Genomic DNA, 18,213 nt, shown 5'->3' on the forward strand with positions numbered 1-18,213 from the left:
TAATTTTCCAGTATTAGACTGCTGTCCACCGTGTAAGTACCACTATCATCGCAATCCAGTTTCAAATTACTACAGCACCAATTTGGAACTAGAGCCACAACTGTCAGTGCACTTTAATGCTTCTAACATTTTTTTAAGCAAGTTCCAGGAAGGCCCACTTGAAGTAATTGAAACAAAATAAGCATGCTGCTTAGGTGACCACCTATGAATCTTCAAACCACTTGATTTTCCAAGTTTTTCCCAATTCCAGAAGTGCTGCAGATCCTACCTTGTGGAAGGCAGGAGCAATAGGAAGAATTATTGTTCTTTCAAGACTACATACCTAGCCAACCAACCTATCCTCAAATTTTAATCTATACCCTAGCAATTTTGGTTTGGATCCAGCAGTATCTCTGCTATGGCTCTTGCAGAACATTAAAACTCAATGAAGGAGGAATGAGGTCAAATTGCCAAAGAAGAATTACATAAATAACAGAAAACTATTTAGAAATACCTCTTGGACACTGGTTCTGTTTTCATTGAACTTTTGCAGTAGTTTTCCTTTGCTCACTCTCTCCAAAGGGACTAATTTCATAACATTGTTCACCTCTTGCTTTGTTTCATCACTCCATTCTTCCTGCTGAGATTCATTAACTGGGAAGCTCACATTTAGAGGGGCTCTGCTTTGAATTCCAGCATCCTCCTCCTCAACACCGACCCCACTTGCCTTCACTGAAGACACATCAGCTTCATATTTAAAATCCCACAGTGGCCAGGGCTGTGAGCCTTGCATTGGCCCTTGACCCTTGCTGGAACTTTCCGAATTCCCAAAAGTAGCGGGTATTGCTTTGTAGTCCCTTATGGAGTTCTTCGCAATAGAGCCATCAAGGGTCAAGTCTTCACCATAAAGATCTTGCAGATTAATAGTCCCCTCAGTTGGCAGCGAGTCCCTTTGCTTCCCCATGGAACGCCCTCTGCCTTTATGATAGGCATCTTGTAAGCTTGACTTCTGAGCTGGTGACCGCTGCACAAAACTTAAGTAAGATTCCACAGCACTGGTCATTTTTGGCTCACACTCATCCCTGTGTTGACAATTTATAATGTAACAGTGACCCTCAAACATCCATGCCAAGTCACAGTCAGTAAAGTCACAACACGCCGATATACATTCTGACATTGATACTGCTGGAGGAACCCGCAGGATTTTGGTTGTCTTCAGGTTGGGAGAAACGATAGCATCCAGATACTGAGCTGTTTCACTGCAGTAATCTGAAACAGCACCTGTAAAAACATTACCAACCACAATTAAAATTACAGACTTAAAAATTTACAGGCATTTGGCAACATAAGGGCTGCTTTACTACAGTAAATAAAAGCAAATCACTGTGGATGCTGGAATCTGAAACCAAAAGAAAAAAATGAAGGAAAATCTCAGCAGGTCTGGCAGCATCTGTAAGGAGAGAAAAGAGCTGACGTTTCAAGTCTAACTGACCCTTTGTCAAAGCTAAAAAAAGGGGAGAAATAGGGAGGTATTTATACTAGGTTGAGAGAAGGTGAGTCATGGCTCCAAAAGCAAAGGTAGCAATAAAGAGGTGATAGTGACAGTGCATAGAGAGATTATAGGGAGATTAGGAGCTGTGAATGACCAAGACTGAAGCCAGTGCTGTGACAAAATATGTGGGGGGATAGGGGGAATGGGTGAAGCAGAGGCAAAACGGAAAACAGGGAGAAGGATAGATTAGATTAGATTAGATTAGATTACTTACAGTGTGGAAACAGGCCCTTCGGCCCAACAAGTCCACACCGCCCCGCCGAAGCGCAACCCACCCATACCCCTACATCTACCCCTTACCTAACACTACGGGCAATTTTAGCATGGCCAATTCACCTGACCTGCACATCTTTGGACTGTGGGAGGAAACCGGAGCACCCGGAGGAAACCCACGCAGACACGGGGAGAACGTGCAAACTCCACACAGTTGGTCGCCTGATGTGGGAATTGACCCCAGGTCTCTGGCGCTGTGAGGCAGCAGTGCTAACCACTGTGCTACCGGGCCGCCCACTAGCAAAGGGGGAAGAGGAGAGGAAAAAGGTGATGAGAGAATGGGGAGCAAGAGAGAGACAATCAAGAAATAAGAGGTACAGAACAGTGAAAAAAATATATAAAAAATAAATAAAATAAATGAAATAAAATTAAAATAAAATAAAATTACTGCTTTACTACAGTGTTCTCATGGAGAACATGTCTGATGTCCTAACGCTAGGATTACATTTAGGGGGATGATTTTGCAGGATGATTTTGTAGCTAATTTTCCAGCTTTGCACTCCTAGCAATGAAAGATTAACTCCCATCCCTATGGCATGCTTTTTAATGTCAGGACAGCTAATTAAATACCTTTAGTAATGCACAAATACAGGAATCATACAGCAAAGGTTCCCGACAACATTAACAAGACGAGAACCAGATATCCTACTTTAAAGATGTTGTGTAAGGAATCAATATTACAAGAAAACTAGGGAGAATTGGCCATTTTTTTCTTTCCATCCTCATCAGGCAAATTGAGTATACCATTGAAAAGACCTCCAATATTACAGCATTTCCTCAGTAGCACAACCTGTCTCAATGTTCTGGAGTATGACTTAAAGTTACAACCTTCTGATACTGGGGCAGGTATACAGGAATATTGCCTGCTTGCAATTTTTGGAAATTTGAAAATATCTTGCACAGAATTTTCTGGACACTGACTTCTTGAGTTTACACGTGACTTCTTCAATGTGCTCTCCATTTCTTTTCCTTTTTTAAAAAATCTTCACTAAGTAATTCCTTCATCATTTAAGTAAAAAAGATTTTGTTTTTAAACTTGTCATCCAAATTCAACCTACTGTTCCAATTTATTTTATTTACTCTGGAGATCACAGCTAGGTTCACTAGTATTTCACTAGTGTTTTATATAATGTCAGAATGACTCCTGAGACTGACAATCTTTGGATTTTGTTCATTTCAACGTATTACTTGATATTGCAACCACTTCTCTACAGTGAAATGACACACCCAACTCTCATCAAATGATAATATAACTTTGCAATCATGTTTCCTATATTCAAACACATATCATTACCTGACATTTTATATTCGTAAATCATTTAAGAATCATCTTCCTAATCAGTAAATCTTTATTAGTCAATTCAGATTTTATCCCTTCCTTGGGTCTTTAGCTTTGTTACTGTGATCATCACAGTATTTATAAGTATTGAATGCAAACAGCAGGGGACCCAGCTGGAACCTAAGTATTCTGGCTGTCCATTCAGTTGTACATATTAAAATCAATATTTTCTCCCATTATTAAATTGCTAAGTTATTGTCAAATTTAATCCCTAGATCTGTGTCAGACATGGAACAACACAAGCATTGGAATCAGAGAGTTGTTGATTCAAGCCCCACTTCAGAGAACTGAACATACAATGTAGGTTGAAGCCCTAGTGAAGTCCTAAGAGTACTGTGCACAACTGGAAATGCTGTCTTTCAGATGAGACATTAAACCAAGGTCCAATTTAACTTTTCAGGTACTACATAACTATGTCAAACAGCACAGAGATTTACCCCAGATGTCTGAGTCAATGTTGATTTTTCAAACATACTACTCTAATAGATTATTTCACCATTATCTCAAGGTTGTTTCTGGTGACTTGCTGCACACAATTGACTACTGTACTTCCTAGACCTCCTGTATTTCTATATTAAACTATACTTCATACAAGCACTTCATTGACTAAGAAATGTCCTTGGGCATCCTAAGGTCTTAAAAGTTGATATAAAAATGCTGGCTCTTTTTTGCTTTAATCCCAAGAGTTTTTAAATAAGACATCATAGTCAATATTTTTTAAGAAACCGTGACTTTGGGATGTTGAATTTCCTTGGGTTGCATTCTGTCTTTGAAAATGCAATGATGCAGCATTCCTGCCTGCACACGTTAATATCCCTGATCCCAGGAAATGAGACTAGGGCAGTATCTAATTATTTTAGATGGGCAGTTGCTGAGGTCATTTAGATTAATGTTGGAACACAATGAGGAGGGAAGGAAAGAACACCATTGTGGGTCAATTCATGTAATGTAGCTTATCAGGTAATGTTGGGCAAAGAGTGTGGGGAAAAAATAAATCTGTTCTACAATTAACCACATAAGTAGGCACTGGATCAGGGAAACTGACCAGTTAAAATTGCAACTCTCTCTACTCACCTATCGCCGAAAACTTTGTGTGCCCTTCACAACTTCAACATCCACACTAAATAAACTTTAGCTATCTCTATCCTTTCTTTCAATCATGTCCCACTTGCTGCACCTCCCCAGCATCCACTCTTCCTTTAAGATGCCTTTCCACTACCTTTTGAAACCCAATGCTTTGACCAACCTTTTGGTCACACTGCTTGTGCTCTCCTTTTGCTCTGTTTTGTATTTTTGTTCTTACACTAGACCTTTTTTTCCTGTGTTAAAGGCAACAAATAATGCAAATTGCTTTGCGTGTAACACCTACACTTACACAATATAATTCCAACCTCCCGAAAAAAATCACCTAAAAATTAAGCAATGACAATTAAATGACACTTTTAAGTCTAATTCAAATCATCTGGCAATTTGGGTAAAGCAATTTGGCATTAGTAGCAGCAGATTGTATAGGAAACTCGATTATGTTTTTCATGGTATGTCTAATAACATCTCCAGATGGTCGAACACAGATTTTGTTTCTGCACTGGAGCAGTCACTGCTGATGAGAATCTCACAAATAGTGAAAAGAAGCAACACAAAAGCTAATGGCATTGGTAAAGCAATATTTCTTGTACATATTGTGTGGATATTCTTCTGAGCAACAAAACTGAAATTTACCACTGACTGCCCCCCAAAAGATTGTCTGCATCTTGGCAGTCAACTGTAGTGAAAACCACCCTTTGTTGGGACAATCAATATGGGCTTCCAGCTGACACACAGCCAACGAGACCACACCTTCTTCAAATTGATGACTTGAAGATACATAGAGATCAATCTTCAGTTCAATGAGCAGTGAAGAAATTTTAAATGATTTTTAATATTTTATAACAGTTAGGACAACTCATTTTAAACAGTTATAAATACTGCAATACTCCTTTTAAGGTTTTTAGATTGGCCAAGGTCTACTCCTCAAATATAATTAGCTCCTGGCTCCCTCGCATTACCCCCTTCCCACCACGAGCTCCTTTCCACCCATCCATCCGACTTTACAACACCTGGAAATTAAAATTCCCACTCGTAAGATGTTAAGCAAGAGTGATGATGTTGCTATGCAATAATCTTTGAAAACGAACAATCCCTTCCTACTATGAGTGGATACAAGGCAGGATTTAATTAGTTGGTTTCAGTATTCCTTCAATAAACATGTGTTCATATGCTTTTGTTTGCAAAATAAATTGAGAACTGCCAGTCTTTATGAGATTAACAGTATGCATAACATCTTCATGGGCCATGATCCTCTTCAAAAGAAATCAACAGACTAAACATTTAGCCGTTTGTGATTATGAATGTTAACAAATATCAAGTTTATTAAAATAAATACAGAAAGGTATAATTATGGATATGGTGGACAGTGTTTGTTGCTGTATTAGTAATCAAGAAGGGTCAATTAATAATCCAGAGAACGGGAGTTCAAATCCTATCAGGGTAGTTAGTTTTAAAAAGCATGGCACATGCAGGTACAGTGGCTCAGTAGTTAGCACTGCTGCCTCAGTGCTAGGGGCCCAGGTTCAATTCCACCTTTAGGTGGCCTGTGCGAAGTTGCACATTCTCCCCATGTCTGTGAGAGTTTTCTCTGGGTGCACTGGTTTCCTTCCACAGTCCAAAAATGTACAGATTAGCTGAACTGGCCACACTAAATTGCTGATAGTGTCTACAGAGTGCAGGCTAGGTGGATTAACCATGCAGGGTTACAAGGGTAGGGTAGGGGAGTGGGTGTGGGCAGGATGCTCTTTGGAGGGCCCATGTGGGCTGCATGGGCCAAATGGCCTGCTTCTACACTATAGGCATTCTACGATTTTAAATGTCTGGAGGTAAGAATCTGACATTGATAACAGCAACTACAAAGTAGTCAACATTCTCCAACTGGGTCACTAATGTTCTTTATCCTCACATATCTGGCTTATAAATGACTCCAGTTCCACACTAATACGGTTGACTCTTTCCTGTCCTCTGACCTTAGCGTTGTAAGTCACTCAGTGAGCCACCCTCATGTCAAGGTCAATTAAGCAGGAGTTGTATTTGCCAACTTTGCCAGCAAAGCCACATCCCAAACATGAATGAAAGAAACATGTATGCAATAATCTACTCGTTGTGTTTCCTTTCTATTCTTAACTCTTCAAAATGACGCAAAGGAACAGTGTTATATTTAAAAACTTCACACAATCTGGCAGCTTGATATTTGTACTGACTGTATTTGACTGCATACTTAGAATATCAGACATTCTGGTCACAAAGCAGTCTCTCAATTATGCATGTTGAAAACAAAACAAAAACCGGCATTTTATCTGAGCTGTCAGAGTTCATATATCATGCAAGTTGATAAAGAGTGCCAGAATTGGTTATCAGTTTTATACCTTCCTCTATCGTTGCGATTCAGTTTAGTTCAATCCAATACCATGTAAGAGGTACACATAAGAGCTATCACAAAGATGGCAAGCTCACCACTCCACATCATCTAAAAACAGTGAAAGCATGATCATCAATCCCATCAAAGAAGGTTCAAAATAACTTGACAAGTGGTCCAAGGAAATCAACAACCCTAAAGATTATGTGAATTTGTCTGTGGCATGCTGAAGGGTTGAGATCAAAATGTGTAAACAGGGATTGTAGGGTCTAAAGTTATAGAGCTTATTAGAAGGTTCCACAGGCTCTCACTGCTATCTTAGACAGAACGGGCCAAGCAACCTCCTTTAATGAATCTAACCAGAACATCAATTTGAACCAGTGTTGTATCTGATAATCTGTTCTCTTTAGATAGATCTGTGATAGTCAAATAATTATATGTAAGTGAAGGTGGACTAGCTACTCTCATAATATGGATTGTTTTCATGAACTGGAAAGAATAAACCTATCATATCAGACACCTATCAACGAGACTGAACATCACTATTTTCCAAACATAATTTCAATGGTGTCAAAAAAGTGCGTTTGCTTTCAAACTGAGTCAGATCGCACAGTCGCAGAGAGTCAGATCGCACAGTAGTAGGCCTTGAGGTAACGGGTTCATCTAAAGCTAGTTCAAAATTAAGTCATTATATTTCACAGAAAATTAAAACTGTGGAATAAGGAAAAGGTACCTATTTTGCCAAAATACAAAAAAAGACCTTTCAAAACTTTTCCTGTCATTTTCAAGCAGCTTTCATGATGCCATTGTAAATATGCTTAAATAGCAGGTGATGATTTAAATATCTGTGCATATTTAATAGTAGTAATCGCATCTCTATTTGCCAATTCTAAATGCACTTCATACATGTCATTCGATAGGACTTCAGACTGGATCACAATATAGGGTGATATACACCTGACAAACAAACCATACCTTTTTGTCTCATATCAGAGTTATCACACCACACCAATTCAACTCAGTGCAGTTTATCATCTGTAAACAGACCAATGGTCTTGCACTAATAGCGTTTTACTGGTTTATTTTTAAAAAGGAGAAAGTGTTGAGAGTGTGGTGCTGGAAAAGCACAACAGGTCAGGCAGCATCCGAGGAGCTGGAGAATCGATGTTTTGGGCATAAGCCCTCCATTAGGAATGAGGCTTGTGGATCGAAGCTGAGAGATAAATGGGAGAGGGGGTGGGGTTGGGGGAGGTAGCTGGGAAAGTGATGGGTGGATGAAGGTGAGGGAGAAGGTGATAGGTCAGAGGGGGGAAGTGATGGACAGCTCCAGAGGGCAGTACCGAGTTGGAGGCTTGGGTTTGCAATAATATGGGGGTGTGGGGAATTGAGGAAGATGTTGAAATCCACATTTATCCCGTGTGGTTGCAGGGTCCCAAGGTGGAATATGAAGCTTTCTTCCTCCAGCCGTCAGGTGGTAAGGGTTTGGCGGTGGAGGAGACCCAGGACCTGCATATCCTTGACCGAGCGGGAGAGGGTGTTGAAGTGTTCAGCCATGGGGCAGTGGGGTTGGTGGGTGCATGTGTCCCAGAGATGTCTTCTGAAATGATCTGCAAGAAGTTGTCCTGTTTCCCTGATGTAGAGGAGACCACACTGGGTGCAGTAGATGACATTGGTAGAGGTACAGGTAAATTTCTGATGGATGTGGAAGGATCCCTTAGGGCCTTGGACGGACGTGAGGGGAGTGGTATGGGCACAGGTTTTACACTTCCTGCGGAGGCAGGGAAAGGTGTCAGGAGTGGGGTGTGGGCTGGTGAGGGGTGTGGACCTGACGAGGGAGTCACAAAGGGAATGGTCTTTTCAGAATGCTGATAGGAGTGGGGAGGGAAATATATCTTGGGTGGTGGAGTCTGTTTGGAGGTGACAGAAGTGGCAGAGGATGATACATTGTATGCGGAGGTTGGTGGGGTGGAAGGTAAGGACCATGAAGTTCTGTTCTTGTTGTGTTGAGAGGGGTGGGGTTCAAGGGCAGTGGTGCGTGAAGTGGAGGAGATGCGCTGGAGGGCATCGTCAACCATGTGGGAAGGAAAGTTGCGATCGAGGAAGGAGGAGGCCACCTGGGACTTTGATGTGGAATGGGTCATCCTGGGAACAGACACGGCATAGGCGGAGGAATTGGGAATAAGGGATGGCATTTTTACAGGAGGTAGGGTGGGAGGAGGTGTAGTCTAGGTAGCTTTGGGAGTTGGTGGGCTTGTAGTACATGTCTGTGGTTAGTCGGTCATTAGAGACGGTGATGCGGGGGGGGGGATATCATTGGTAGAAGAAGGGAAGGGAGGTGTCCGAGATGGCCCAGATGGATTTGAGGTCAGGGTGGAAGATGTTGGTAAATCAGGATGCTTATGTAGTAATTATCTGTGCCTCACAAACCAGGAAGGTTCCAGATTAAATTACCCTTCCTTTTCTAAGTTAATTGATCTCATTGCCATGGCAACATTAGTGATGCTGCATTTCACCTCAGCACCCTTGGGTTAGGAGGGTGGAAAAACAGCGTTGTTTACCTATGTCCCTTGCAGAGAGTGATAGCATGTGGAAGCTGGATAAGGACTAATTTAGATATTTTCTAATTATGCTTAGCTATAATGGGCTCTGCAATCAAGCCTGACACTGCCAAGATCCATGCATAAAAGATGGACATTCGAAACAGGTATCAAAGGGTGACCAATGGCCAAAGCACAACAGGTTATACAGTGCCCACAAATCAGTGGCCCAAAGTGGACTAGGTGCTTTTGGGAATTGAGGTGGATGAGTAATTAATGAAAGGTCACAGATTTAATAAAATTGACAAAGAACCGGTGGCTTAATGACCTTTTCTATGCTGTAAATGTTATGATTGGGAAGGAGAAGAAAAGTGATTGAAAAACTGGTGAAGTTAATAAAACAAACCAGCAATCAATCAGAGATGAGACAGCACAGCTGTTTCTGTATTTGGATGTATTAACAAACAGCCCTTATTTGCAAAGAACGATAGCTGAGCTTAGAAACAAACAGAGCACGGAATTACTGGTTTGATGTAAACAATCCGCATAAATCTTCAAAGATAATCCCAAAACCTATCTTCAAAAATATAACAGAATCAGTAAAATAACAATTAAGAAATAACTTCCTGGGAAAATGACAAGAAAATAAACCAATCCATTGCAAAAAGCAAAGTACTACAAATGTTGGAAATTTCAAATCAAAACAAAAGCTCAGACAAAAGGTCATCAACTTGAAACGTAAACTCTCCTTTCCCTCTCGACAGATACTGCCTGACAAGTTGAACATTTCCAGCATTTTTCATATTTTAAACCAATCCATTACTTCAGTAACATACCTGTTATGGTGCATAGCAATATAGCACTGAGGCAAAATGGTAAGTGGGTCATTTTCACAGCGGCAAGCCCCAGACAAGTTCCAAAGCAACATTGATCTGTGCTGGTTATAACTGCGTATATACTTTTCTTTATCTTCTTTCAATGGCAATTTTGGAAACACTAGAATCAATGACACATGAAAGTCATCAGCCCGAAGATGCAAAGCACAAATTAATAAGATAAACACTGACAATGTTTGTATTACTATATATAAATGATTGAACAATCACTTTGCTGAGGAATACCATACAGTTCAAAATGTTGAAAGACATAGTGAATGGCATTTTATCCCATGTAATGGTCTATAACTAAGAACACTGCATTCCAGGCTTTTATTTTTGTTGTTGTTAGAATGTGGGCATCACTGGCTAGGTTAATTGCCATTGAGATCATGAACCATCCTTTTGTACCACTGCACTACAAGTAGAGGAGCTCCAGGATTTTGATCAATTGAGAATAAAAGAGCAGCAATAAATTTCAAAGTGCAGGTGTTATGGAATTTTGCGGAGAGACGTGGAAGTGATGGTCTTCTGATATCCCTGCTCCTTTCATCATTTAGATGTTATAAATGGCAGTGCTGCTTCTCTATCCAAAGGCATTTCCAAAACATGCCACAGCACTGCTTCTTCTTATGATGAAAGCATATCATGCAAACATATTACTCTTTTTTCCTACAAATCTATTTAAGAAGTAAAAAATTAAGATACACTGCATTGCACAAGTTAATTTGCGCATTTTCAAGTTAGTTTTTCAAGGGCATGTGTCTACAACTGTACTACAAACTGCCCTAAATTTAGTATGGTATGGTAATTTTTCACAAATATACAATTGGCAGTTATCGTTGGAATAAAAAAAATGGACTCTTTAGTTGGGTAAAGTATAAAATTTACTTGATTAGGAATCACCAAGTGTACAAGAATGCCTGAATTGCAAAATTTTCCATTCCCCTAATCTTGTATCCTTCCCTAAATGATCAGCAAAAAACTATGCATAGTAAAAGAAACATACAATTCAGAACATAAATAACCTCTTTCCTTCCTCCACATCATGTAATAATAAGCATTTCATGCTTAGCAATATTATTGCTTCATATGCTGATGGCAACTGCCATGGTTAAGATCACAAATGTTAAAAATAACAAACAACAAATATAGAGACTGTCAGTTTATGAGAAGGTAAAATGGATAATGTGGGAGGAGGGCCATGGTGGGTGGCTTATTTCCTGTTGAGGCAAACATGCACAGGTCAGCCTCCTAAGAATTTTCTCATCAATCTGATCAGAGGTGTTATTTCACATTTCTAGAGCAGGTAAGACTTGAACCAGGCCTCCAGGCTCAGAGATACTACCACTGCATCACTACAGCCCCTCCAAGTTGACTTACTAGGAAGGAAGTTCCAAATGTTCACACCTGTAAACAAGTGAAGCCACCTGTTTTATTTGCTCTGAAATTAATCCATTATGAAAATTAGCTGGTTTCAATTTTCAAGAAAGTCAAGATAGTCTGTCCCCTTAAATTCTCATGGCACTGAAGCCAGAGATGGATAGGAGTTAGATACAACACAGATTAACAGTGGCCAAATTTGGATGAACACATGACAAGCAATCTTTCTGAGAAGAAGGTAAGGGAGGCAGAGACATGCTTTTTGTTTGTTCAAAAAATATTGTACCACTCCAGATTATTCAGCAACAACCATAAAATGCACGTACAAACAACAGTGGAGGATAGGATCTGGCTTGGCAAATGATGATCCACTTGGTCCCACTAAGATTCATCACATTACATCACACTCATGTAAAACTGTCTATTGAAGGATGTTGCCAGGGTTGGAGGATTTGAGGATTTGAGTTTAGGGAGAGGTTGAATAGGCTGGGGCTGTTTTCCCTAAAGCGTCGGAGGAGGAGGGTTGACGTTATAGAGGTTTATAAAATCATGCGGGGCATGGATAGATTAAATAGACAAAAGTCTTTTCCCTGGGGTGGGGGAATCCAGAACTAGAGGGCATAGGTTTAGGGTGAGAGGGGAAAGATATAAAAGAGACCTAAAGGGCAACTTTTTCATGCAGAGGATGGTAGGTGTATGGAATAAGCTGCCAGAGGAAGTGGTGGAGGCTGGTACAATTGCAATATCTAAAAGGCATTTGGATGGGTATATGAATAGGAAGGTTTGGAGGGATATGGGCTGGGTGCTGGTAGGTGGGACTAGATTGGATTGGGATATCTGGATGGCATGGACACGCTGGACCGAAGAGTCTGTTTCCGTGCTGTAAATCTCTAAGACTATGACTATATGAGTATGAGTCCATGGGAAATTGATGCCTGCTTAACAAAATACTAGCAGCAGTCAATGCTTTCAGAAGAAAAAGAGATGAAAAAAAAGGCAGAAAACATCAATACATGTTTACATAATGCATGTTTATACCAATCATCTTCAACGGTGCTTAGTGAGATTATGTCACCTCACAACTCACTAATCCAATTGCTAACTTCACATATAAGCAGGCTATATTATCCACAAGCATTCCAATTGATAGATTTTCTCAGTGGCAGCGCTCTCTCCCTGGAGTCAGAATCTCATAGGTTCTAGTCCCATTCCAGACTGGATGAATATATATTCTAGGTTAACGTCATTGCAGGAGCAAGTTAACACATACTATTGAGATACCTCCAAATGAAAGATTAAACCAAGTACCAGGTGAACATTAGGAATTTAAAGAATTATTTGAAGATCAGTTGGGGAAATTATCCTAATTTTCTCCACAATAGTCATCCCTAACCAATACTATCAAAGCAGATTAACTGCTCATTTATCTCACTGGTGCTTGTGGGACTTTTTATGCTGTTTCATTTATCTCCAATGATGATATTTCAAACTGATTAATTGACTGTGAAACAGTATGGGATAAAACACAGGCTTAAAAGTTGCTATGCAACTACATTGCCGTGGCTTTTGTGGTGCAGTGGTGTTGTCCCTGGCGAGAAGGTCTGTCCTAAAGTCTCTGGAGATATGAAAAAAACATATCTAAATAAGTTGATTAAAATGACTAAGTTGCTTATTTCTTTATAAAACCATAAGTTATCGGAGCAGATTTAGGGCATTCAGCCTACCAAGTCTGCTCTACCATTCAATCATGACCGATATGTTTCTCAACCCTCATTCTCCAGCCCATTAACCCTTGATCCACTTACTAAAGACTTATATCTTAAATGCACTCAATGACTTGGCCTCCACAGTCCTCTGTGGCAATAAGTTCCACAGAGTCACCATCTGTCTGAAGAAAGTCCTTCTTACCTCTTTTCTAGTTGACTATGATTTTTTAAAATATTCCTACATAAGTTTAATGTCCAGAAGTTGCTAGTACAAATAATCAAATCTATGATTTGTGGGAGTGGTGAGGATACTTTTTATAGTATCCTCCAATGGTTCAATTTGTAAATGTACAATGCAATGCTTTAGCGAGTGTCCATTGCAGCTTCATCCCAATTCCTGGCTAAATGAATGGGCCTTGGTTGTTAGCTTGAAAATACCACAGGAATTATGATTCCTGCTTGTGGAATACATTGTATCTGTGAAATGTGTGAAGATATCAGAAGAGGTTAGGAGTACACAGTTAATGATTACAGCTTGTTCTATTCAGTGTTGAATGGTTGTCTTTCTTCCTGGTTTCAGTTTGCAGATAATGGGCATTTAAGTAATGTTGCAGGAGCGTATGATCCCCTGCTTCAAGTAGAATTTTATTATTCATTTGTGGGATGTGGGTATTGCTGGCTAGATCAGTATTCATTGCCTTTCATTATCTGCCCTCAAGAGTATAGTGGAAAGATGCCTTCTTGAACTGCTTGGGGACTAAGCACACTGCAACAAAGGGAGTCCCAGGATTTTGATCCACTGGCAGTGAAGGAACAACAATATTGTTCCAATTCAAGAGGGACTTGGAAGGAAAGTTGTAGCTGATAAATTAAACAGAAGAATTAAAGAAAGTAAATTTGAGATAAAATGTATCAACCTGAGGAAAGTGAAATAGTCAATGGAATTAAAAAACCTGCAATTTTACCCAATATCTCAGGGCTCTCCTCTTACCAGTCACCTATTCAACTGAGATCCTAATAATAAACAATTGAGTATTCATAATTCATCACATTACACTGCTGGCAAAAACTCTTTCCAATAAGAATTCTGCATTTTCATGGACATTAGGAAATATTTGAACAAACTGGCTCTGATCAATAACCTTCAGGAGCATACAATCAAAATAATAGAACAAATCAGTCTACAACCTGCAATCTTAGTTTAAATTTTACTCCATCCACAGGTGAAAGGTCACACTTAAAATGTTAACCTATTTCTCCTCACTCCACACAGCCCTGTCAGTTACCTCCACATTTGCTATTTCTGAAATGTGCGAGTTTATTTCGGATTTACAACACTTGTAATTTTATTTACAAACGGATCCCTACTGCGGTAGCTTTGTTATATTACTAAACCACACAATTCTAATTTGGTCTTCAGTACCGTTTCTTAACTGGGCCCTTGACACTTAAATGTCAAAATAACGCGACTCCATCTTGCGTCAGAATCCCCTTCAAAATGTCAAAATACTTTCTTGCAGGTTCATGGTCCTGTATTGCGCTGGATGATTTGTTAACCCTTTACCTTGATTTTAAAATACGAGCGGCTATTTATAATTGAATTACTCTTTTGATTAGTAGCGCTAGTTGAGTAACTTGACCAACACCACAATGTACACAGTGTGAATCTTCCCTTTCCTGGTCTATTTCGGGATGAATCGGATGGAAGAATCCACCGAACACCTTTTCAGAGAGAGAAAAAAACGGTGCTTTTCCACCAAGGGGTTTGCGTCCCTGCAGATTCCCTCGTCCGAGAAGTCAGTGTGGTTTATCTATCTGCAAAGCTTACAGGAAACCATGTTAGGATGAGCAGGATAAAGTCATCCTTGCACATCAGAACAGACCAACCAAGAATCGTCTCCTGCCCAGGGACCTCCAGTTATATTGTATTCCACCAAGACAAAAATGCTGACTTGGCACTTTAGCTCAAGCAGTCAATCCTTTCCAATCCGATCCATTGCCACGATCATATATTTCGAAAATGCTCAATACATTGACTTTGCATTAACACGGCGTGAGTAGGAACGTTGTTGCTTCAAGGTTAATACACGTACATGTTCCTAAGGAACTGTTTCTCTCGTACCTGCGTGGACAGCCGCTCTCAACACAGTATCTCCACGCAGCCAAGAGGGCGAGGTTTGAGTTCATCCCAACCTCCCCAGACAGCGCTTTTTAAAACAAAACCCCTTCTCTTCCCCCACTCACAGTTCACTCAAACGCGAAATGCCATTTCTGCCCCAAATTGCTTCAAATACCCGGCGGTTTGTATCCTGACACCAACCGACTCTGCCGAGAACCGCTTCCAAGAGAAGCATCAATGCTGAAGGTGCCAGCCCACCGCGTGATGTGAGCGCGTCGCGTCGGGTCCCCTCTGCTCCAATAACTGGATTCCTGTTGTAAGGTACCACATGTGATGCTGCTGGCTCCTGCTACTTGAAGAGATGTGATGTGGCGGCTGCTCCATGATCTAACTTCAGGTTAGCCACAGCGGACCTCTGGCTATTGTTCATAGCTGCCACCACGTAATGTGATGCTCTCAGTACATTTCACTGTATTAAACAAATGTCACATCCTTGCACAATGAGTTAGCAGGTGATTTTATTACACAATAGGCACTTTTTTTCCAAACTCTAGCCTGCACTTATGTTAAGGTAATGCCAAATTATGAGGTAGGAACACCCACAAAACATTTCTTATGAACCAATGGTGCACGAGAAATACCTTCTTTAGGATTAAAAGTTGGTGGGCGTTTAAGTTAATTTGGCAGGGGGTTGGCATACTAATTAGAGGTGCAGAAGGGGTGATGCACAGACAAGTATAGAAGAACCAAATCAATTTAGAAGGCAGAACAAGTACAATCAAGTTAAAGCACAAGGGAGCATAGCAAGGTAGGATGGCATTTACTTTAAAGGTTTCTAGCAAGGAAGGCAGATAAAGTCTCAAAACAGCAAATATTCTCAAGTGTAGAAAATGCTTCAGGTTACTTCAAAAAAATATTAAGAGAGCAACAAGAAGACATGAAAAAAAAACACTGGTGAGTAACATTAAGGATATCCAAAAGTGTTTTATATGTATATTAAGGACAAGAGAATAACCAGGAAAAAGGTAGGATCCAACAGCGACCAAAGTGACAATCTGTGCAGAGTCGAAGACACAGCTGAAGCTGTAAGTGAGAACTCCATCTGTATTCACTGTGGAGGACAGCACAGATTTAAAAACCTTGGAGTTGGAAGTGTAATACACTTGAAAATAAATTAACACAGGAGGGAGGAGAAGGGATTAGTAGCTTTAGTAGGCTTGAAAGTGGATAACAGTTCAGGCCCAGATGACATGCTTCTCCAGTACCTGAGAGAGGCAAGGACTCTGACATTAATTTTGAAGTAGACTTTGGCCACAGCAAGGGTACAAGAGAACTGGAAGGGAACTCATGTGGAACCTTTATTCAAGGAAGTGGTACAGGTAAACCAAGAGACTCCAGTGAGTCTAACGTCAATGGTAGAGAAACCATTGGAAAGAAATCTGAAGGACAAAATTAATCTTCACTTGAAGAAGCAATGGTTAATTAAGGCATAGCTTTGGCAAGGGGACATCATGGCAAATAGATTTTTTTTGCAGAGCTAACTAGGTGTGACTAGCTGATGATAATGCAGTTGATGTAGTCTACACAGATTTCACGAAGGCTTTTGACAAGCTCTCATGTGGCAGGCTGGTTAAGGAATTAAGAGCCTGTGATATCCAGAGCAATTTGCCAAGTTGGATCCAACATCCAACAAGAAGCAGAAGATGATAGTCAAAGGGTGTTTATTTTTTGTGACTGGAAACCTGTATCCAGTAGTTTATCAACAGAGTTCAATACCAGGTCTCTTGGTATCATCAGTAAGTCTGCAGATGGCACAAAAATTGGTGGTATGTCAAATCGTAAGGAGGAAAGCCTGAGAATACCAAGTGATACAGATAGGCTGGTCAGAAGGGTGGAACAATGGCAAATGAAATTTAACCCTGAAAAACGAGGTAATGCATTTTGGGACGACTAACCATTTAAGGAAGTTAATGTTACATTGGTAGAATCCCAGGAAGTACAGTGAAATCTTGGTGCACATGTATTTAGATCCTTGAAGGCAGCAGAATAGGTAGAGGTGGTGATTAATAAGGCATATGGGATACTTGCCTTTACTGGTCAAGGCACTGAATACCAGAATAGTAAGATTGTAATGGAGCTGCACATAATGTTAGTTAGGCCACAGCTTGAACACGGACAATCTGGTCACCCCACTATAGGAAGGATATGATTGCACTTGAAAAGAGTGAAGAGGAGATTCACCAGGATGTTGCCTGGGCTGGAACAACTGAGCTATGAAGGGAGACTAGATAGGCTGGGGATGTTTTCCTTGGAGCAATGAGGGTGAGAAGGCACCTGATTGCAATGTACAAAGTTACAAGAGGTAAAGATAGGATAGATAGGGAAAAGAAAACTTACCCTTTTATGGAGGCATCAACAAGATGGCACAGTTTTAAGATAAGGAATAGTAGATTAAGAGGGGATTTGAGGAAATTTCACCCAGATGTTGGTAGGTAACTGGAACTGACTGCCTAAAAAAAAGGTGGTTAAAAACCCTCTAAGTATTTTAGTAGTATTTAGATGAATAGTCTAAATGATACAGAATACAAGGCTATGAGCCAAGTGCTGGAAAGTGGGATTAGAACACATAAATGTTGACTGGCATGGACATGATGGGCTGATCAGTCTCTTCCCATGTTGTTATGACTCCATGACTAGTAAAAAAAACCACATCCCTGTAAATGGACATTTTACGACTAAAATGAAGAGATCACCACAGGTTAACTACAAGAAACTTCCACATCTGCTAATTGTATTCACAACCTCTTTGGCAGTTTCTGAACAAAATAAAACCAGACAACATACAAGAAAACCTTTAGCATTGAACATTCAGGACACCAAAGTTTATGAATAAATTGGGCAACTGTGAACATCCATTTTACATATCGTAATCAATAGACAACAGGTGCAGGAGTAGGCCATTCTGCCCTTCGAGCCTGAACCACAATTCAATATGATCATGGCTA

At 40.3% G+C, this 18,213-nt stretch overlaps 1 protein-coding gene across 5 annotated transcripts in view; it reads right to left on the bottom strand.

The window, feature by feature from the left end:
* LOC140465076 (dyslexia-associated protein KIAA0319-like) overlaps positions 1-15,507 on the bottom strand; it is a 111,695-nt gene extending 96,188 nt beyond the window's left edge. For 2 of the 5 annotated variants that reach the window (XM_072560926.1, XM_072560921.1), the window contains exons 1-3: positions 15,212-15,468; positions 9,962-10,121; positions 494-1,260 (exon numbers count right to left, since the gene is read on the bottom strand). In XM_072560926.1, the coding sequence (XP_072417027.1) occupies positions 494-1,260; positions 9,962-10,013 (819 nt within the window). In that variant the 5' untranslated portion in view covers positions 10,014-10,121; positions 15,212-15,468. Of the gene's footprint in view, positions 1-493; positions 1,261-9,961; positions 10,122-15,211 lie in introns of all 5 variants that reach the window. The other 3 variants (XM_072560924.1, XM_072560923.1, XM_072560922.1) reach the window with 3 other exon arrangements.
* Between the last annotated feature and the right edge of the window lie 2,706 nt (positions 15,508-18,213).

Source organism: Chiloscyllium punctatum, chromosome 41 (genome assembly GCF_047496795.1).
Source record: "Chiloscyllium punctatum isolate Juve2018m chromosome 41, sChiPun1.3, whole genome shotgun sequence".
NCBI classification, from domain to species: Eukaryota; Metazoa; Chordata; class Chondrichthyes; order Orectolobiformes; family Hemiscylliidae; genus Chiloscyllium; species Chiloscyllium punctatum.